We start from the raw sequence: 22,335 nt of genomic DNA on the forward strand, positions 1-22,335 counted from the left end.
ACAGACCGGAACACCGTACTGCTATCGTTGCCCTGGAGCTCCGACGTTTCGAAACAGACATCGCCGCCCTAAGCGAGACCCGGCGGGCAGGGGAAGGCCAGCTCAAGGAGCAAGGCAAACCTGAAGAAGAATGCCACCTCCATGGGGTAGGCTTCGCCATAAAAAATGAACTGGTTGGGTGTCTCCGAGACTCTCCTAGCGGTATAAACGAGTGCCTCATGACTCTTCGGCTCGCCCTAGTCCGGAACCAGTGCGCTACGGTTATCAGTGCGTACACCCCAACACTGGAAGCCACAGACAAGACCAAAGAGGAATTCTACTCCAGCCTCGAACAATCCCTGTCCCAAGTCCCAATGGGCGACAAGCTGATCCTCCTTGGCGACTTTAACGCCAGAGTTGGAAAGGACACAGACCTCTGGGGAGGTGTGATCGGCAGAGGGGGGTAGAGAAATCCAACTCCAACGGTACCCTCCTTCTGTTGAAATGCCTAGAACATGACCTTGTCATAACCAACACCTTGTTCCGTCAGAGAGACAGGTACAAGGCTTCATGGCAGCACTCTTGCTCCAAGCACTGGCATATGCTGGACTACGTCATCGTCCGAGCAAGGGACCGCAAGGATGTCTGCATCACCCGCGCCATGACAGGAGCTGGCGACTGTTGGACAGACCACCGCCTTGTACAGTAGGAGCTGGGCTGAGAGGAGATATGGTGCCTTGTACATTAGGAGCTGGGCTGAGGGGAGATATGGTGCCTTGTACCTTGGAAGCTGGGCTGAAGGAGGATATGGTGCCTTGTACAGTAGGAGCTGGGCCGAGCGGAGGATATGGTGCCTTGTACAGTAGGAGCTGGGCTGAGGGGAGGATATGGTGCCTTGTACTGTAGGACCTGGGCCGAGGGGAGATCTGGTCCTTGTACTATAGGAGCTGGGCTGAGGATTAACTTGCCTCTGTTCTCTTTGCAGGTGATAAGGATGTCTTTATCTGCATGCCAACAGGAGCAGGGAAGTCTCTGTGTTACCAGTTACCAGCCGTGCTTGCTGATGGTGTTACCATCGTGATCTCCCCACTGATCGCTCTTATTCAGGTGAGTTTAGTACTGGATGTTTCCCACCTTACACTGGGTGATAGTGAATCATTACTAGATCAGGGCTAGCACAGGCCAGCTCAGTGTGAACCATAGTAACCTGACACACTACCTTGGTTCAACACTAGGCCCTGCTCTTCTGTCCCTGGAATGTTCTTCCCCTCACACAAGGCCCCACCTCACTGCATTTTTGGGGAACAACTGTGGATTTAAAAACATGGTTTAATATCTGTATGTCTGGGGGTACCCTGCAGTGTTTAATCTCCATGCGTCTGTGATGTAAATTGAATATCTTTTCCTTCCACAGGATCAGATTGAGCACATGCATGCGCTGAAGATCCGAGCATGCTCCCTGAATTCCAAGCTGTCGCTTGAAGAGCGGAAGGTGGTCCTGTCTGACCTGGGCTGTGAGAAGCCCAGCATCAAACTGCTCTACATCACCCCCGAGATGGCAGCCTCCAGCAACATGCGTCCCGTCATCGACTCCCTGCTGGCCCGGAATCTCCTATCGTACCTGGTCATTGACGAAGCTCACTGCGTGTCGCAGTGGGGGCACGACTTCCGACCCGATTACCTAAAACTGGGGTCTTTACGCAGCAAGACCCCCGGCGTCCCCTGCACGGCCCTGACTGCTACGGCCCCTCAGGACGTGCAGGAGGACATCGTGGCGACTCTCCAGCTGAAGGAGCCCATCGCAGTCTACAAGAGTCCTTGTTTCAGAGCTAATCTGTTCTACGATGTTCTCTTCAAAGATATCCTGAAACAACCCTACGTAAATCTGAAGGGATTCTGTGAGCAGGCTCTGGGACAGAAGGATTCTGCAGGGGTGTGTAGGAGTCTTCATTGTGTTTTCTCTTCCTTTTAACATGCCGACTCTTGCTAGGGCGCAGTTTCATGGACGTCAATTCCTCTCCTCTTCACCCAGCCTAAGCAGCCATTCTTCACGTGTGAGATTAGGTGGCGAATGTTGGGCTGTTCAGCTGTGTAGAGCATCACAGCCAAGCCTGATGCTTTTCTCACCTGGTGCCCACAAGCGACTGTTTCAAGCTGGATAGTGATCAGGAGCAGGAACCCCTGGTTGATTTTTAAAATTCCGCCTCCTCACCCCTCTTCCGCAGCCCAGAGCCGCTGGGGTTAATTACAACATCCTTGCTGCAGCCCCGACTACGATCAGCCAGCTCAGCAGTGATCGAACCTGGGGGGATCCACCTGGTCCACGAAGCTCCGCTCCGCGCCAGGTACCCTGCTGTTGAGAACGCTGGAAAAGACAGCGACGCGAGTCCTGAAGGGCCAGGTGTGGCTCGCGAGGAACGGGTGACCCTGCACCATCCTGCCTCGTCTGAAGCAGTATGTGTGTGAGAGTCATTGCCCTGAGGTTTATTGCTCCCTCCTCTGGGCACCTGCTGAGTGGACGGAGGAGGAGAGGGACAGTTGCTGTGACTCTCCTCCCACTGACGACTGCTAGGTGCATCGCTGTCTTCTCCCGTCACTGTGTGTCCCAGGAAGGGCAGGTACAAACTCGGCACCTTTCTCTGTCTGCCCTGAGCAGTCGGGTTCTTGACCTGCGATGAGTGGCTGACCTCGTATTGATGAAGGTGGTTCTTGTTTCTGATGGTTTTTCCCCCCCTCTTGCTTACAGAATGTAGTACAAACATAGAAGCATGGAAATTTATGGCACAGAAGGAGGCCATTTGGCCCATCGTGTCTGTGCCAGCCGAAAAAGAGCTATCCAGCCTAATCCCACTTTCCAGCTCTTGGTCCATAGCGTTGCAGGCCACGGCACTTCAAGTGCACAATCACATGAATAAACTCTGAGCACAAGTACACTCTCTCTTCCACCTTCCACCTTCTTCCCTCTAGCAAACAGACAAACTTCCATCCCTCAACGTGGCTCCGCCCCATGATTGATTGGCAGGTTGAACTAAGCACTGCTTCTCTCGTCTACTTCTCTCCAATTGGCAAGGGATGGGAGGGGCTTGTCCTGAGACACTGGGCGTGGTCTCGTATATCCAAGTGTGCAGGTGACACTCATAGAATCATAGAATGGTTACAGCACGGAAGAAGGCCCTTCGGCACATCGAGCCCTTGCCGACTCTCGGCTAGTCCCACTCCCCAGCCCTTACCCCATAGCCCTGCAATTTCTTTTCTTTCAGATACTTAACCTTTTGTAAGATAAGATTGAGTCTGCCTCCACCACCCTTTCAGGCAGTGTATTCCAGATCTTAACCACTCACTGTGTAAAAAAGTTTTTTCTTACGTCACCTTTTGGTTCTTTTGCCAATCACCTTAAATCTGTGTCCTCTGGTTCTCGACCCTTCTGCCAATGGGAACAGTTTCTCTCTATCTACACTGTCCAGACCCCTCATCATTTTGAACATCAAATCTCCTCTCAATCTTCTCTGCTCCAAGAAGAACAACCCCAGCTTCTTCAGTCTATCAACGTAACTGAAGTCTCCTCATCCCTGGAATCATTCTTGTAAATCTTTTCTGCACCCTCTCTAAGGCCTTCACATCCTTCCTAAAGTGTGGTGCCCAGAATTGGACACAATACTCCAGTTGGGGCCGAAACTCCAGTTTTATACAGGTTCATCATAATTTCCATGCTTTTTTTACTCTGTACCTCTATTCATGAAGCCCAGGTTCCCGTAAGCCTTTTTAACTGCTTTCTCAACCTGCCCTGCCACCTTCAATGATTTGTGCACATATACCCCCAGGTCTCTCTGTTCGTGCACCCCCTTCAGGATTGTACCATTTAGTTTATATCGCCTCTCCTCATTCTTTCTACCAAAATGTATCACTTCACACTTTTCTGCATTAAATTTAATCTGCCACGTGTCCGCCCATTCCACCAGCCTGTCTATGTCCTCTTGAAGTCTATCACTCTCCTCCTCACTGTTCACTATACTTCCAAGTTTTGTGTCATCTGCAAATTTTGAATTGTGCCCTGTGCACCCACATCCAAGTCATTAATATATATCAAGAAAAGCAGTGACCTCAGAACCGACCCTTGGGGAATAACGCTTTCCTCCAGTCCGAAAAACAACCGTTCACCACTACTCTCTGTTTCCTGTCACTTAGCCAATTCCATATCCATGCTGCCACTGTCCCTTTTATTCCATGGGCTTCAACTTTGCTGGCAAGTCTATTATGTGGCACTTTGTTGAGCGCCTTTTGGAAATCCATGTACACCACATCAAACGTATTGCCCTCATCAATCCTCTGTTACCTCCTCAAAAAAATCTATCAAGTTGGTTAAATACAATTTGCCTTTAACAAATCCGTGCTGGCTTTCCTTAATTATTCCCAAAGTGACTGTTAATTTTGTCCCTGATTACTGTTTCTAAAAGCTTCCCCACTACTGAGGTTAAACTGACTGGCCTGTAGTTGCTGGGTTTCTGGGTTTATCCTTGCACCCTTTTTTGAAAAATGGTGTAACATTTGCAATTCTCCAGTCCTCTGACACCACCTCCATATCTATGGAGGATTGGAATATTATGGCCAGTACCTCCGCGATTTCCACCCTCAATTCCCTCAGCATCCTAGGATGTATCCCATCCGCTCCTGGTGATTTATCTACTTTAAGTACAGCCAGACTTTCTAATACTTCTATCAATTTTTATCCTATCAACTGTCTTCACTACCACCTCCTTCACTGTCTATGGCAGCATCCGCTTCCTTGGTGAAGACAGATGCAAAGTACTAGTTTAGTATCCTTTGCCTCCATGCATAGGTCTCTTTTTTGGTCCCTAATCAGCCCCACCCCTCCTCTTACTACCCTTTTACTATTTATATGCCTGTAGAAGACTTTTGGATTACCTTTTATGTTAGCTGCCATTCTATTCTCATACCCTCTCTTTGCCTCTCTTATTTTCTTTTTCACTTCTCCTCTGACCTTTCCACATTTAGCCTGATTCTCGGATGTATTTGCAACTTGACATCTGTCATACGCGCTCTTTTTCTGCTTCTTCATCTTCTCTATCTAATACAAAAGCAAAATACTGCAGATGCTGGAAATCTGAAATAAAAGCAGAAACTGCTGGAAATACTCAGCAGGTCAGACAGCATCTGTGGAGAGAGAAACAGAGTTAACGTTTCAGGTCGATGACCCTTCATCAAAAGTGGAAAAAGTTAGAGATGTAACAGGTTTTAAGCAAGTACAGGGGCGGAGGGGAGGAAAGAACAAAAGGGAAGGTCTGTGATAGGATGGAAGGTAGGAGAGATTAAATGACAAAAGGGGTGATGGTGCAAGGCAAAAGGAGATGGTAATGGGACAAGTAAAGAAACAAAAGATTGGTCTAGAGGAGGTGCAAATGGCAACAGCAGAATCATTACCAACAGCTACTGTCTGGAAAAAATGCGAGCAGTGATTATGATCTGAAATTGTTGAACTGGATGTTGAATCCGGAGGGCTGTAAAGTGCTCCCCCCTTTCCCTGGCCATGCACTTACTTAAAATCTGTTACAGCTCAAACTTTTTCCAGTTCTGACGAAAGGGGGAACGTGTACAGCGCAGATTCACCAGAATTATACCAGGGTGTAAATGGTTAAATTATGAAGACAGGTTGTATAAATTTGGCTTGTATTCCCTTGGGTATAGGCGATTGAGGGGTGACCTGATTGAGGTCTTTAAAATGATAAACTGATTCGATAGGGTAGATAGAGCGAAACTATTTCCTCTGGTTGGGGGGTCCAGAACAAGGGGCGTAACCTTAACATTAGAGCCAGGCCGTTCAGGAGTGATGTCAGGGAGCACCTTTCCACACAAAGGGTGGTGGGAATCTGGAACTCTTCCCCCCAAAAAGCTGTGCATGCTGGGGGTCAATTGGAGCTTTCAAGACTGAGATCGATAGATTTTTGCTAGGTAAGGGTCTCCAGGGATATGGAACAAAAGCAGGTAAATGGAGCTGAAATACAGATCAGCCACGATCTGATAGAATGGTGGGACAGGCTCGAAGGGCTGAATGGTCTACTCCTGTTTCTATGTGCCTGTTAATTTTCTCCAAGGTCAGTCTTAATGGAGCAGGTGTCTGACAGTAAATTGCTCTGTTAACGTAAATCTTCCTTTGCAGCGGTTTGGTGGCTGTGGCATAGTTTACTGTCGGACCAGGGACTCATGTCAAGAAGTAGCAGAGGAACTGACGCACAAAGGAGTGGAAGCCAAGGCTTATCATGCAGGTAAGGAGCACAGTTGAAAGCACTAAGGATGCATTGTGCCAAGAGCCACCTCGAATGTATATCATAAGAAATAGGAGCAGGAGTCAGCCATTGGCCCCTCGAGCCATTGGGATTTTTACCTGTTGAGCGATTTTTAGATTAATTTCTATGTTAATGATATAAGGTCATTGAGTTTATGAAGGGTTAATTCCCTGAGTTGCAGAATATTCACTGACTCAACGTTAAAAAGCCTGTAGACACTGAACAGTGGATCGTTGGGAATGTTGATGTGTGGGGTTCTCAATGTGGTAACTTTGATTGGCAGCTCAGCGAGCCAATCCTTGATGCTCAAAGCTGAGATGAGTTAGAAGTCATTGAGTTATATCTCTCTGAATAAGTCAGTCTAGGCTAGGACAGTCTAAGAGTCCTATCAAACACTACAGAGCAGGTACAGCACGGGGTTAGATACAGAGTAAAGCTCCCTCTACACTGTCCCATCAAACACTCCCAGGGCAGGTACAGCACGGGGTTAGATACAGAGTAAAGCTCCCTCTACACTGTCCCATCAAACACTCCCAGGGCAGTTACAGCACGGGGTTAGATACAGAGTAAAGCTCCCTTTACACTGTCCCATCAAACACTACAGAGCAGGTACTGCATGGATTAGATACAGAGTAAAGCTCCCTCTACACTGTCCCATCAAACACTCCCAGGGCAGGTACTGCACGGATTAGATACAGAGTAAAGCTCCCTCTACACTGTCCCATCAAACACTCCCAGGGCAGGTACTGCACGGATTAGATACAGAGTAAAGCTCCCTCTACACTGTCCCATCAAACACTCCCAGGGCAGGTACAGCACGGGTTAGATACAGAGTAAAGCTCCCTCTACACTGTCCCATCAAACACTACAGAGCAGATACAGCACGGGTTAGATACAGAGTAAAGCTCCCTCTACACTGTCCCATCAAACACTCCCAGGGCAGGTACAGCACGGGTTAGATACAGAGTAAAGCTCCCTCTACACTGTCCCATCAAACACTCCCAGGGCAGGTACAGCACGGGTTAGATACAGAGGAAAGCTCCCTCTACACTGTCCCATCAAACACTCCCAGGGCAGTTACAGCACGGGGTTAGATACAGAGTAAAGCTCCCTTTACACTGTCCCATCAAACACTACAGAGCAGGTACTGCATGGATTAGATACAGAGTAAAGCTCCCTCTACACTGTCCCATCAAACACTCCCAGGGCAGGTACTGCACGGATTAGATACAGAGTAAAGCTCCCTCTACACTGTCCCATCAAACACTCCCAGGGCAGGTACTGCACGGATTAGATACAGAGTAAAGCTCCCTCTACACTGTCCCATCAAACACTCCCAGGGCAGGTACAGCACGGGTTAGATACAGAGTAAAGCTCCCTCTACACTGTCCCATCAAACACTACAGAGCAGATACAGCACGGGTTAGATACAGAGTAAAGCTCCCTCTACACTGTCCCATCAAACACTCCCAGGGCAGGTACAGCACGGGTTAGATACAGAGTAAAGCTCCCTCTACACTGTCCCATCAAACACTCCCAGGGCAGGTACAGCACGGGTTAGATACAGAGGAAAGCTCCCTCTACACTGACCCATCAAACACTACAGAGCAGGTACTGCACGGATTAGATACAGAGTAAAGCTCCCTCTACATTGTCCCATCAAACACTCCCAGGGCAGGTACATCATTGGTTAGATACAGAGTAAAGCTCCCTCTACACTGTCCCATCAAACACTCCCAGGGCAGGTACATCATTGGTTAGATACAGAGTAAAGCTCCCTCTACACTGTCCCATCAAACACTCCCAGGGCAGGTACAGCACGGGTTAGATACAGAGTAAAGCTCCCTCTACACTGTCCCATCAAACACTCCCAGGGCAGGTACAGCACGGGTCAGATAGAGAGTAAAGCTCCCTCTACACTGTCCCATCAAACACTCCCAGGGCAGGTACAGTATGGGTTAGATACAGAGTAAAGCTCCCTCTACACTGACCCAGCAATGTACCTCAGTCCCAAGCTCAGAAGAGCTCCCTTACTGCATCAGTGTAGCATGTTTTGTTTCCCTCGCACCCTCTCTGGAGGGATCTGTTAATTAGTGCTAATTAAAGACAGTGCTGTTCTTGCTTCATGTAAGGGCCTTGCAATATATATCCCAATGGTGGTGGTCCCGGACCCTGTCCATGTGCCCTGTTGGAGACAGAAACGCTCCTGCCCCAGTCAAAGCCTGTAGAGGTTCCAAAGGTTTAAGGAGCCAATTGGCCAAATTTGTGTTAGCGAAGGAGGGGGCTGATACTGTGGCATTATCTTGATCCATATCGTGGAAGACTGCACTGAGGTGGAAATCTAACTTCTAAGGTTGAAAACCTTCAAGACAGATCAAAGTCCATGGTGTGAGCTGAGTTGCCTCTAGTTTGACTAATCTTGTAGGCCTCTGTATGCTTTAGCCTCTGCTTTACCTTAATTGATAGGTTCCCTCCGCATCCCAGGCAAAGGGCCTCTGTGGGTGGAGAGTTGCGCTATTTGCACAACTTCCGTCCGCTGAATGCCTGTCAAATTCTTACGCCTGGAGGGTAGCTAATGTTACGCCACGATTCAAAAAAGGTGGTAGAGAGAAAACGGGGAATTATAGACCGGTAAGCCTGACATCGGTAGTGGGGAAAATGCTATAGTCCATTATAAAAGATGTAATAGCAGAGCACTTGGAAAACATTGACAGGATCGGACAAAGTCAACATGGATTTACAAAAGGTTAATCGTGCTTGACTAATCTACTGGAATTTTTTGAGGATGTAACTGGTAGAATAGATAAGGGAGAACCAGTGGATGTGGTGTATTTGGACTTTCAGAAGGCTTTCGATAAGGTCCCGCATAAGAGATTAGTGTGCAAAGTTAAGGCACATGGGATTGGGGGCAAGGTACTGAGTTGGATAGAGAACTGGATGGCAGGCAGGAAGCAAAGAGTTGGAATAAACGGGTCTTTTTCCGAGTGGCAGGCAGTGACTAGTGGGGTACCGCAGGGATCGGTGCTAGGACCCCAGCTAGTCACAATATATATTAATGATCTAGACAAGGGAACTAGATGTAATATCTCCCAATTTGCAGATGACACAAAGCTGGGTGGGCGTGTGTGCTGTGAGGAGGAGGTCGAGAAACTCCAGGATGATTTGGACATGTTGGGTGATTTGGGAAGAAATATGTCAGATGCAATATAACGTGGATAAATGTGAGGTTGTCCACTTTGGTGGCAAAAACAGGAAGGCAGATTGTTATCTGAATGGCAATAGATTGGGAGAAGGGGAAGTGCAACGAGACCTGGGTGTCCTTGTGCACCAGTCGCTGAAGGTAAGCATGCAGGTGCAGCAGGCGGTTAAGAAGGCAAATGGTATGTTGGCCTTCTTAGCGAGAGGGTTTGAGTACAGGAACAAGGATGTGTTGCTGCAGTTGTACAGGGCCTTGGTGAGACCACATCTGGAGTATTGTGTGCAGTTTTGGTCGCCTTATCTGAGGAAGGATGTTCTTGCCATGGAAGGAGTTCAGCGAAGATTCACCAGACTGATACCTGGGATGGCAGGAATGACGTATGAGGAGAGATTGGGCTGATTGGGCTTATACTCGCTGGAGTTTAGAAGAATGAGAGGGGATCTCATTGAAACTTATAAAATTCTAACAGGACTAGACAGACTAGATGCAGGAAGGATGTTCCTGATGGTGGGGGAGTCCAGAACCAGGGGTCATGGTCTAACGATAAGGGGTAGGCCATTTAGGACAGAGATGAGGAGGAATTTCTTCACCCAGAGAGTGATGAACCTGTGGAATTCTCTACCACAGAAGGCAGTTGAGGCCAATTCATTAAATATATTCAAGAAGGAGTTAGATATATTTCTTAAGGCTAAAAGGATCAAGGGATATGGGGAGAAGGCAGGGACAGGGTACTGAATTTGGATGATCAGCCATGATCTCATTGAAAGTAATTAAGGAAAGTATCCGACTAAAAACAAGGGCATATAAGGTAGCCAAATCTAGTGGGAGGATAGAAGATTGGGAATTCTTTAAAGGACAGCAAAAAATAACTCAAAGATTGATTAAGAAAGGGAAGCTAGATTATGAAAGTAAATTAGCAAAAAATATAAAAACAGATAGAGTTTTTATAGTTATATAAAAAGAAAAAGGGTGGCTAAAGTAAATGTTGGTCCCTTAGAGGATGAGACCGGGAAATTAATGGTGGGAAATATGGAGATGGCAAAAACACTGAATGAATATTTTGTATCAGTCTTTACAGTAGAGGACACTAAGAATATCCCAACACTGGACAAACGGGGGGCTATAGGGGGGGAGGAGCTAAACACGATCAAAATCACTAAGGAAGTGGTACTCGGTAAAATAATGGGACTCAAGGCGGATAAATCACCTGGACCTGATGGCTTACATCCTAGGGTCTTGAGGGAAGTGGCGGTAGGGATTGTGGATGCATTGGTAATAATTTTCCAAAACTCCCTGGACTCGGCAATGGTCCCGGCAGACTGGAAAACTGCTAATGTAACACCCTTATTTAAAAAGGGCAGTAGACCGAAGGCTGGAAACTATAGACCGGTTAGCCTAACATCTGTGGTAGGTAAAATTTTGGAGTCCATTATTAAGGAGACAGTAACAGGACATTTGGATAATCATAATTTAATAGGACAAAGTCAGCATGGTTTTATGAAGGGGAAGTCATGTTTGACAAATTTGCTTGAGTTCTTTGAGGAAGTAACATACAGGGTGGACAAAGGGGATCCAGTGGACGTAGTGTATTTAGACTTCCAAAAGGCATTTGACAAGGTGCCACACAAAAGATTATTGCTCAAGATAAAAAGTCACGGGATTGGGGGTAATATTCTGGCGTGGGTGGAGGATTGGCTCTCTAACAGAAAGCAGAGTTGGGATAAATGGTTCGTTCTCAGACTGGCAATCAGTAACTAGCGGTGTTCCGCAGGAGTCGGTGCTGGGTCCCCAACTCTTTACAATCTATATTAACGATTTGGAGGAGGGGACCGAGTGTAACATATCAAAGTTTGCAGATGATACAAAGATGGGACGGAAAGTAGTGAGGAGGACATAAAAAACCTGCAAAGGGACATAGACAGGCTAAGTAAGTGGGCAGAGATTTGGCAGATGGAATACAATACTGGAAAGTGTGAGGTTATGCACTTTGGCAGGAAAAATCATAGAGCAAGTTATTATCTTAATGGCAAGAAACTGGAAAGTACTGAAGTACAAAGGGATCTGGGGGTCCTCATAGAGTCATAGAGTTTTACAGCACAGAAAGAGGCCCTTCGGCCCATCGTGTCTGCGCCGCCCATCCATCCCTGTCCAGCCTAATCCCATTTTCCAGCATTTGGTCCATAGCCTTGTATGCAATGGCATTTCAAGTGCTCATCCAAATGCTTCTTGAATGTTGTGAGGGTTCCTGCCTCTACCACCCTTTCAGGCAGTGAGTTCCAGATTCCAACCACCCTCTGGGTGAAAAAGTTCCTCCTCAAATCCCCTCTAAATCTCCTGCCCCTTACCCTGAATCTATGCCCCCTTGTTATTGACCCCCCTACTAAGGGGAAAAGTTCCTCTTTATCTACCCTTTCTATGCTCCTCATCATTTTGTACACCTCAATCAGGTCCCCCCTCAGCCGCCTTTGCTCCAAGGAAAACAACCCCAGCCTGTTTAGTCTTCATAGCTGAGGCGCTCCATCCCAGGTAACATCCTGGTGAATCTTCTCTGCACCCTCTCCAAAGCAATCACATCCTTCCTATAGTGAGGCGACCAGAACTGCACACAGTACTCCAGCTGTGGCCTCACCAGCGTTTTGTACAGCTCCATCATAACCTCCCTGCTCTTATATTCTATGCCTCGGCTAATGAAGGCAAGTATCCCATATGCCTTTTTAACCACCTTATCTACCTGTTCCGCTGCCTTCGGAGATCTATGTACATGTACACCAAGGTCCCTCTGACCCTCTGTACTTCCTAGGGTCCTACCACTCATTGTGTATTCCCTTGCCTTATTTGTCCGTCCAAAATGCATCACCTCGCACTTTTCAGGGTTAAATTCCATTTGCCACTTTTCCGCCCATCTGACCAACCCGTTTATATCGTCCTGTAGCCTGAGGCTTTCCTCCTCGCAATTTACCACCCCACCAATTTTCGTGTCATCTGCGAACTTACTGATCATACCTTTTACATTCTCATCCAAATAATTTATGTAGATCACAAACAACAAGGGACCCAGCACCGATCCCTGAGGTACCCCACTGGACACAGGCTTCCAGTCACAAAAGCACCCTTCGACCATCACCCTCTGCCTCCTGCCACTCAGCCAGTTTAGGATCCAACGCGCCAAGGCACCCTGGATCCCATGGGCTCTTACCTTCTTGACCAGTCTCCTATGCGGGACTTTGTCAAAAGCTTTACTGAAGTCCATGTAAACCACATCCACAGCATTTCCCTCATCCACCCCCCTAGTCACCCCATCGAAAAATTCAATCAGATTTGTCAGACATGATTTACCCTTGACAAAGCCATGCTGACTATCCCCGATTAATCCTTGCCTCTCCAAGTGGAGACTAATTTTGTCCCTCAGAATTTTTTCCAATAATTTCCCTACCACAGATGTTAGGCTCACTGGCCTGTAATTCCCTGGTTTATCCCTGCTACCCTTCTTGTATAATGGTACTACATTAGCTGTTCTCCAGTCCTCTGGTACATCCCCTGTGGCCAGAGAGGTTCTGAAAATTTGTGTCAGAGCCCCTGCAATCTCCTCCTTTGCCTCCCACAGCAGCCTGGGATACATCTCGTCCGGGCCTGGGGATTTATCCACTTTTTGGCCTGCTAAAACCGCTAGCACCTCCTCCCTCTCGATGCTAATATGTTCAAGTATGTCACAGTCCCCTTGCCTGATTTCTATGTCTGCATCGTCTCTCTCCATAGTGAACACAGATGCAAAAAATTCATTTAAAACCCCGCCTACATCATCTGGCTCTACACACAGATTGCCACTTTGGTCCCTAATGGGCCCTACCCTTTCCCTGGTTATCCTCTTGCCCTTAATATACTTATAAAACATCTTAGGATTTTCCTTTTATTTTGCTCGCCAGTGTTATTTCATGGCCCCTCCTCGCCCTCCTAATTTCTTTTTTAAGTATGCCCCTGCACTTTTTATACTCCTCTAGGGCTTCTTCCGTCTTTAGTCTTTTGTAACTGCCAAAAGCCCCCCTTTTATTTCTAATGCATTTTTGTATATCCCTTGTCATCCAAGGTTCCCTTTGCTTGTTGGTCCCACCCTTGACCTTTACAGGAACATGTTGGCGTTGTACTCTCTCTATTTCCCTTCTGAAAGTCTCCCACTGTCTTGATGTGGATTTTCCTATAAGTAGCTGCTCCCAGTCCACTTTGGCCAGATCCTGCCTTATCATATTAAAATCGGCCTTCCCCCAATTTAGAACCCTTATTTCTGGGCCATCTTTGTCTTTTTCCATGACCACCTTAAATCTCACCGAATTATGGTCACTGTCGCCAAAATGCTCTCCTACTGACACTTCCACCACTTGCCCGGCTACATTCCCCAGAATTAGGTCCAGTATCGCCCCCTCTCTTGTAGGACTTTCTACATGTTGGCTCAAAAAGCTCTCCTGGATGCACTTTAAGAACTCTGCACCCTCTAAACCTTTCACACTCTGACTATCCCAATTAATATTGGGGAAGTTGAAATCCCCCACTATTATTACCCTATTATTTTCGCACTTTTCTGAGATTTGCCTACATATCTGTTCCTCTATCTCCCCCTGACTGTTTGGGGGCCTATAGTACACTCCCAGCAAAGTGCTTGCCCCCTTTTTGTTTTTAAGTTCTACCCATATGGCCTCATTAGAGGAACCCGCTAATATATCATCCCTCCTTACAGCAGTAATTGACTCCTTAATTAATATTGCAACACCCCTCCCCTTTTACACCCCCCTCTGTCTCGCCTGAAGATTCTATACCCCGGAATATTGAGCTGCCAGTCCTGACCCTCCCTCAACCATGTCTCCGTGATAGCAACAATATCGTACTCCCATGTGTTCAACAACAACTTCAGTTCATCCACCTTATTTGCAAGACTCCTTGCATTAAAATAAATGCCTTCCAGCCCTGCCATATTCCCTTTTGCCTTCACATATTTGCTCTGCCTTGTTTTTTTCTCTGTATTTGGCTGTAAATCACCCCCTGCTATAGCTCCACTCTGTACCCCATCCCCCTGCCAAGTTAGTTTAAACCCCCCCCCCAGCAGTGCTAGCAAACCTCCCCGCAAGGATATTGGTTCCCCTCTGGTTCAGGTGTAAACCGTCCGACTTGTACAAGTCCCACCTTTCCCAGAAGCAGACCCAGTGATCCAGGAAACTAAAGCCCTCCCCCCTGCACCATCCCTTTAGCCACGCATTCATCTGTTCTATCTTCCCATTCCTATACTCACTAGCACGTGGCACCGGGAGTAATCCAGCGATTACAACCTTTGAGGTCCTGCTCTTTAACCCTTCACCTGGCTCCCTAAATTCTTGCTGCAGGACCTCATCCCTCTTTTTACCTATGTCGTTGGTACCAATGTGGACCATGACCTCTGGCTGTTCACCCTCCCCCTCCAGAATGCCCTGCAGCCGCTCAGTGATATCCTTGACCCTGGCACCAGGGAGGCAACAAACCATCCTGGATTCACGTCTATGGCCACAGAAACGCCTATCTGTTCCCCTTACTTTAGAATCCCCTACCACTATTGCTCTCCCACTCTTTTTCCCCCCTTCCTGGGCAGCAGGAGCACCCCCAGTGCCAGGAAGTTGGCTGCTGCTGCCTTCCCCTGGTGAGTCATCCCCCTCAACAGTATCCAAAGCGGCATACCTGTTTGAGAGGGGAATGGTCACAGGGGTCTCCTGCACTACCTGCCTGCTTCTATTGCTCCTCCTGGTGGTCACCCATTTCCTATCTTCCTGTGCAGCCCTTCCCTGCGGTGTGACCAACTCACTAAACATGTTATCCACGAACCTCTCAGCATCGTGAATGCTCAACAACCCATCCACCCGCAGCTCCAGCGCCTCAATGCGGTTTGCTAGTAGCTGCAGATGGCTGCATCTCTGGCACACGTGGTCATCAGGGGCACCGGCAGTGTCCCTGAATTCCCACATAGAGCAAGAGGAGCATATCACGGGGCTGTGCTCACCTGGCATGACCTTCCCTTTACTTAATTTAAATTAATTTACTATCACCAATTAAAAATATCTCTAAGGCGCTTGTATAGTCTACCAACAGTTCCTGCTACACCAGAAAAGACCCTAGTAACTATAAACTACAGAGTTTAAGTTTAAAAAAGAGAAATACTCACCAACCAATCACTTACCTGCTCCCTGGTGACGTCACACTCTGATTACTTTTTACCCCTCTCCTCTGCTGTTGATTTGGTCGGGCCTCGGTCTTCGCGTCGGTTTTTATACCGGGCTCACCTCCTCTCTGCTGCCGCTGCTCCCTGGAACTGGTCGGGCCTCGGTCTTCGCGCCGGTTTTTATACCGGGCTCACCTCCTCTCTGCTGCCGCTGCTCCCTGGAACTGGTCGGGCCTCGGTCTTCGCGCCGGTTTTTATACCGGGCTCACCTCCTCTCTGCTGCCGCTGCTCCCTGGAACTGGTCGGGCCTCGGTCTTCGCGCCGGTTTTTATACCGGGCTCACCTCCTCTCTGCTGCCGCTGCTCCCTGGAACTGGTGCACGAAACTCAAAAAGTTAGTATGCAGGTGCAGCAAGTGATCAAGAAGGCCAATGGAATGTTGGCTTTTATTGCTAGGGGGATAGATTATAAAAACAGGGAGGTATTGCTGCAGTTGTACAAGGCATTGGTGAGACCGCACCTGGAATACTGCATACAGTTTTGGTGTCCATACTTAAGAAAAGACATACTTGCTCTCGAGTCAGTACAAAGAAGGTTCACTCGGTTAATCCCGGGGATGAGGGGGTGGTCATATGAGGAGAGGTTGAGTAGATTGGGACTCTACTCATTGGAGTTCAGAAGAATGAGAGGCGATCTTATTGAAACATATAAGATTGTGAAGGGGCTTGATCGGGTGGATGCGGTGAGGATGTTCCCAATGATGGGTGAAACTAGAACTAGGGGGCATAATCTTAGAATAAGGGGCTGCTCTTTCAAAACTGAGATGAGGAGAAACTTCTTCACTCAGAGGGTGGTAGGTTTGTGGATTTTGCTGCCCCAGAAAGCTGTTGAAGCTACATCATTAAATAAATTTAAAACAGAAATAGATAGTTTCCTAGAAGTAAAGGGAATTAAGGGTTACGGGGAGCGGGCAGGAAATTGGACATGAGTCTAGGTTCGGAATGGTCATGGCCCTGTGGGTAGTGGAGTGGGCCCAGGGGCCGTGTAGCCTGGTTCTGCTCCTACTTGTGTTCGAATTCTGTGTTAGATTTCAGGAGATGGTTTTATTCCTGTTCCTGGCTGGGTGGAGATCGCCTTTACAGAAGGTAAGTACTGTAGAAAATATAGGGACAGAGTGATCTCCTGGACGAGTTTCGATCGCCTAGATGGGTCGGAGAGGAATTTCCCAGATTTTTCCTCCCAAATTGGCCATTGGGTTTTTTATCTGGTTTTTCGCCTCTCGAGATCACATGGGTTCGGGTGGATGGAGAGGGGTAGAAGATTTGAGGTTAGGATCAGATCAGCCATGATCTTATTGAATGGCGGAGCAGGCTCGAGGGGCCGAATGGCCTACTCCTGCTCCTATCTTCTATGTTTCTATGTCTATGTACGGCCTACTTTTACCAGCATAAGAGTTTTAAAAAATAGAAAAATAAAATGTTATCACTCATTTATAAAGTAAAAATTCTCTTCAATAAAGTAATTTATTTTTAGCCCCGTAAAAACATAATTTTTTCCAAAAAAATAAATTTTTGTTTAAAATAATGGCATTTTAATTCATTTTAAATATGTAATTTAAAATTTTTTTAATTTCATGTGTTGGTGTATTTTTTAAGTGATCCCCATTCATACTTATTGGAATTATTACATAATACATACGGAACTCCAATAAATATGAATGGGGATTGCCTTCTTTTATTGGTTGGGCTGGCCCACGGGATCCCAGGGGCGCCTACGAACCGCCTGCGTCCCTGGGATACGGGGACCTCTGCCCGCACGGACCAGGAGAGGCCCAGGATCACAAGCTTCCGTATCTCCCGGGCCCCCGGGTACATTCGTAGAATTTCTGCAGGCCGGAGGCGTCCGCCCGCGGGAAGCCTCCGGCCGCAAATGTTGGCCCACTGTGTGTGTGTGTTCCAGCGTAGAAAATTGATCCTCCAACCTGTGGAGATGTTTGAGCAGAGGGCGGGCTTTGTCTCCGGGAGTTGAACCCTGTGTGTCGCTTGTGTACCTTCAGGACTAAAGAATTCAGAACGCACCACGGTGCAGCAGGAGTGGATGGAGGGCAAGGTGCCGGTGATCGTGGCAACCATCAGCTTTGGGATGGGTGTGGACAAGGCTAATGTCAGGTGAGTGTCAATAATAAGGGGGGGGGGGAAATGTCTCTCGGAATCACTGCTGGGGGGGGCGGGGGTCCTGTTATAGCAGTGAAATTGCGAGGATGTTCTCTCCAGGGCAGTTGGGTGAGGTGGTGAGGAACTCCGCACGCTGTGATGACGGGGGCATTCTGATCAAGGGCTGCCACCTTATGCCCCGGTGGGGCTGCGCGTGAAGCGAGACTGATGGTGCACGTGCACAGAATCGGTTTCAATGCAGCAATTGCAAAGTTGCCTGCCTGGCTTCCAATTTTCAACATTATCAGCAGCAACAAAAACCCGGAGTTATACCCGATCTAACACTTCACTGGCTTAGACCTCCTGAGAAGCTGTGAATGCTTGTGGTTACCAGTAACTGGTTACTAGCTCTCCATGGGAAATGATTATTGGTTTACAAAAGACTGTCCAGGCTGCGGGTCATGTAATGTGTGCAGCTTCACGAGGTCGGAGCTTGTTCTGTCACTGTTTCCTGGCTGGTGATGGTGCTCACCAGCTTGTCCGAGTGCAGATTGATGCTGGTTACCAGCCTTCTCTGTGAGACGCGAAGATGGTTATCGGCTGACTGTGCCAGGTGATGCTGGCTCTGTAAGCGCTGGGTGATCATAGAATCTTACAGCGCAGAAGGAGGCCATTTGGCCCAGCGTGCCTGTGCTGGCTCTTTGAATGAACCGTCGTGCTTCGTCCCACTCCACTGCTCTTGCCCCATAGCCCCGCTCATTTTTTCCTTTTCAAGTTTATATCCAATTCGAATTTGAAAGTTACCATTGACTCTGCTTCCACCTCCCTTTCCGGCAGTGCATTCCACAACTCGCTGCGTAAAAAAATGTCTCCTCTCTGGTTCTTTTGCCAATTATTTTGCATCTGTGTCCTCCGGTTACTGACCCTCCTGCCAGTGGAAACAGTTTCTCTTTACTCTATCAAAAAAAAGAATTGCATTCATATGCAGACAGTGCCTTTCACGCCCTCAGGACAACCCAAAAGCACTTTACAGCCTATGATGTACTTTTGAATTGTAGTTACTGTTGCAATGTAAATCCCCTCATAATTTTGAATATCTTTCTTAAAACTCCCCTTACCATTCTCTGCTTTAAGGAGAACAACCCCAGCTTCTCCAGTCTCTCCACATAACTGAAGTCCCACATCCCTGGTACCATTCTAGTAAATAAAAGCAGAAACTGCTGGAAATACTCAGCAGGTCAGGCAGCATCTGTGGAGAGAGAAACAGAGTTAACGTTTCAGATCGATGACCCTGAAACGTTGACTCTGTTTTTCTCTCCACAGATGCTGCCTGACATGCTGAGTGTTTCTTGCATTTTCTGTTTTTATTTCAGATTTCCAGCATCCGCAGTATTTTGCTTTTGTATTACCATTCTCCTCTGCATCCTCTCCGAGGCCTTGACATCCTTTCTAAAGTGTGGTGTCCAGAATTGGACACAATACTCCAGCTGAGGCCGAACCAGTATTTTATAAAGATTAATTAATCATAACTTCCTTGCTTGTGTTGTTGGCTACCAGCTGTCTGAGCGCTGGGTGTTTCTGGTTACCAGGTCTCTGCGCGTGGGGTGATGCTGGTTACCAGCTGTCTGAGTGCTGGTAAAGCGCTTTGGAATGGCTGGTGGTTGTGAAAGGGGCTACATAAATGCACGTTTTTCTTTTTCTGGGTGTTTCTGGTTACCAGCTGTCTCTGAATCGCTGCAGGTTTGTTGCCCATTGGAATATCGCAAAGTCGATGGCCGCTTATTACCAAGAATCTGGTCGAGCAGGGAGAGATGGGAAGTCCTCGTTCTGTCGAATCTACTACTCCAGGAAAGACCGAGGTAGCATCAGCTTCCTGATCAGGAAAGAGATCGCTCAGATCCAGGTACTGGGCCACCAGAGTTATCCACAGAAATATCGACCTTTCAGGTTAACACCCCACTATTCTGTCTCATCTTCCCCTTGTGTTTGCCTACTCGGACTCTCCCCATTCACGCTTTCCTATTGCTGTCTCTTGCGTATCCTTTTTGCTTGCCTTTGATCTCTTGCTTTCATTCCGAAGCACCAACATTTTCTCTCTGCAATTCTTCATCCAGCTCTCTCACGTCCCACCTGGCAGTCACCTGCTCTCTCATCCCCAGCTTGGCTCTCCAACCCCTCTTCTACTCTTGTCCAGTTCATCCTTACCCTTTCAGGCTGATGTGCCTTTTCTGCCTGTTCACTCTGGGGCACTTCACACTCATTCTTGCATGCCTCTGGCTTGCCTCGTGCACCCCACCTCTGGTAGTTCCATGGCCGTCCCTTCAGCGATGCTCCTGTGTGCATTATTTGGCTGCTCGTTTTCTGAATGTACCGAGAACCTGTGTGCTCCCCTCCTGTGTGCGCTCCTCCTGTGTGTTTTATTCTACTTATTTTCTTATGTTTTTCGCAGAGGAAGAGAGGCTCAATAAGAAGCTCTGACACAGCCTCCATGGTGGGGTTTGAGACTCTGGTTACCTTCTGTGAGCAGCCAGGGTAAGTGCTTCCATTTCCTGTGTGTCCTGCACTTCCCTTAATAACAGATGACTGATACCCGGGAGTGAGTTACAGGCTGAAATCTAAAGGGGTTCGGGGGATTTATATATAGAATAACGAATACCCGGGAGTGAGTTACAGGCTGGAATCTAATGAAGGGGTTCGGGTATTTTTTAATGCAAATATTGGATACCAGGAGTGAGTCGCAGGTTGGAATTTCATGAATGGCTCTGTATACACTACAGGAGACTGACCAGTTACACCTACTACGTGCATTCTAGCATGCAACATTGATAAAGTTTACAGTGTGTATCAGCCTCTCACAAAGGTGAAGCAAAAACAAGCGACAACAACCAATTGTTGATCTGCTGAGGGAGCTGGTTGGCCTCGTTCCCGTTTGTGCTCAAGTTCTGTGCGGTGGTCTTCATGTCCACTGGGAGCTGGGTTGACACTAACCAAGTAACCCTTCAGCCAGCTAGAATATGGCCACACCAGGCTGATCGCCGTACGGCCATTTAACAATGATAGAAAGTGACCTGGCAGTACGTATGGCCCAGTAATCACCAGGGCCAACGTGAAAACTAATGGAGAGAACATGGAGAATTTCATCCCATCGGTCTGGGTTGGATTCAGGGACAAGTCCCAGAAGTGAAAGGACAGTGTGCTGAGGGTGGGGACTGGAAGTGAGGGCTGGGAGTCAGTACTGGGCAGGATGGGAGTGAAAGTAATGAAAAAGGATTGATATTTAAAGGAGGGAGGAGGCGGCGGGAGTTAGGCCTGGACGGGTGGAGGTGGGTATCTGGACCCGGCAGTGGGTATTGTGCCTGTAGTCGAGATTGCTGACAATACACCGATTAGGCAATCAGTTCGATCCAGACTGTACAAGCCAGCAATGTGCAGGGTGGAGTTTGTTAGCAGAGGCTGAACTGCTTTTATAAAGTTTGATTTAAACCTCACTAAAACTCATTCTTTTTTATTCAATCCCAAAAATAAACAAACTTGTGCAAATGAGAACTTTGCAGATTGTAACCACATGTGCAATTCATAGAACGATTTTAACGTATGTTCTTGCAGTCTATGTATAACTAACTGCAGTAGTGTTCAGTGTACCATGCCCAGCTTGCATTAGAGCACTGAATGGGCTGATAAATACGCTGATGGAAAGTTGTGTATTTTCTAAATACATACTCTGCAGGACAGCTTAACAGCAGTCTCTCCTGTGCAGTGCAGGAGGTGAGAGCCTGGACAGTGTGGTCTTCCTAGTGCCGCTGGGCAGTGACTAGCTCAGGGTGCACTGGAGATGCTTTTTCCAAGCTCTTGCAGGTGTTGAGGTTCCTGTTGTCGGGGTCCCTGTTGCCGGGGTCGGGTTGTTGGGGTCCCTGTTGCCGGGGTCGGGTTGTCGGGGTCCCTGTTGCCGGGGTCGGGTTGTCGGGGGCCCTGTTGCCGGGGTCGGGTTGCCGGGGTCCCTGTTGCCGGGGTCCCTGTTGCCGGGGTCCGGGTTGCCGGGGGCCCTGTTGCCGGGGTCGGGTTGTCGGGGGTTCCTGTTGCCGGGGTCTGTTGCTGCCACTCCTTTCCGCGAGTTTATTTGGACCTGGCTGGCGACCTCGGCCTTGAACAGAATCCATAAGTGACAGCGAATGAGATGAGAATCAGAAACATGGCGACGAAGGTAGCGATGACCACGAGACACCCCAGGGACCAATCGTCGCTCAGCAGCCAACTCCTGACCTCACGCACCACTCCCGAGTCCAGGAGCGACGATTGCTCCGTCGCCATGCTGCGGAATAGAGAGACAGGGAAAGGAACAATGAGAAGGATACTGGAACAGTGGGCGGGGGGGTGGAGGTTGGGCAGGGTGTGAAAAGCAGGTGGGGTGCTGGGCTCGGGAGGCTGAGAGCGGGCACTGAGTGGGGAGCTGGCATTGGGTGGGGTAAGGGTGGGGGGCTGGCACTGGGCTGGGTGAGGCTAGCAGTCAGTGATGGGCTCATGCTGAGGC

General features: G+C 48.2%; 1 protein-coding gene across 5 annotated transcripts in view; it reads left to right on the forward strand.

Annotated features, from left to right (window-relative positions):
• recql5 (RecQ helicase-like 5) overlaps positions 1–22,335 on the forward strand; it is a 117,434-nt gene that overhangs the window by 16,325 nt on the left and 78,774 nt on the right. For 4 of the 5 annotated variants that reach the window (XM_085963251.1, XM_085963252.1, XM_085963250.1 and 1 more), the window contains exons 2-7: positions 965–1,086; positions 1,394–1,912; positions 6,155–6,260; positions 17,711–17,822; positions 19,548–19,710; positions 20,257–20,339. In XM_085963251.1, coding sequence (XP_085819377.1) covers positions 965–1,086; positions 1,394–1,912; positions 6,155–6,260; positions 17,711–17,822; positions 19,548–19,710; positions 20,257–20,339 — 1,105 coding nt within the window. The remainder of the gene's footprint in view (positions 1–964; positions 1,087–1,393; positions 1,913–6,154; positions 6,261–17,710; positions 17,823–19,547; positions 19,711–20,256; positions 20,340–22,335) is intronic. The other variant, XM_085963254.1, reaches the window with a different exon arrangement.

Source organism: Somniosus microcephalus, chromosome 21 (genome assembly GCF_052327205.1).
Source record: "Somniosus microcephalus isolate GS21.2 chromosome 21, FLI_Smic_1.0, whole genome shotgun sequence".
Classification (NCBI taxonomy): domain Eukaryota; kingdom Metazoa; phylum Chordata; class Chondrichthyes; order Squaliformes; family Somniosidae; genus Somniosus; species Somniosus microcephalus.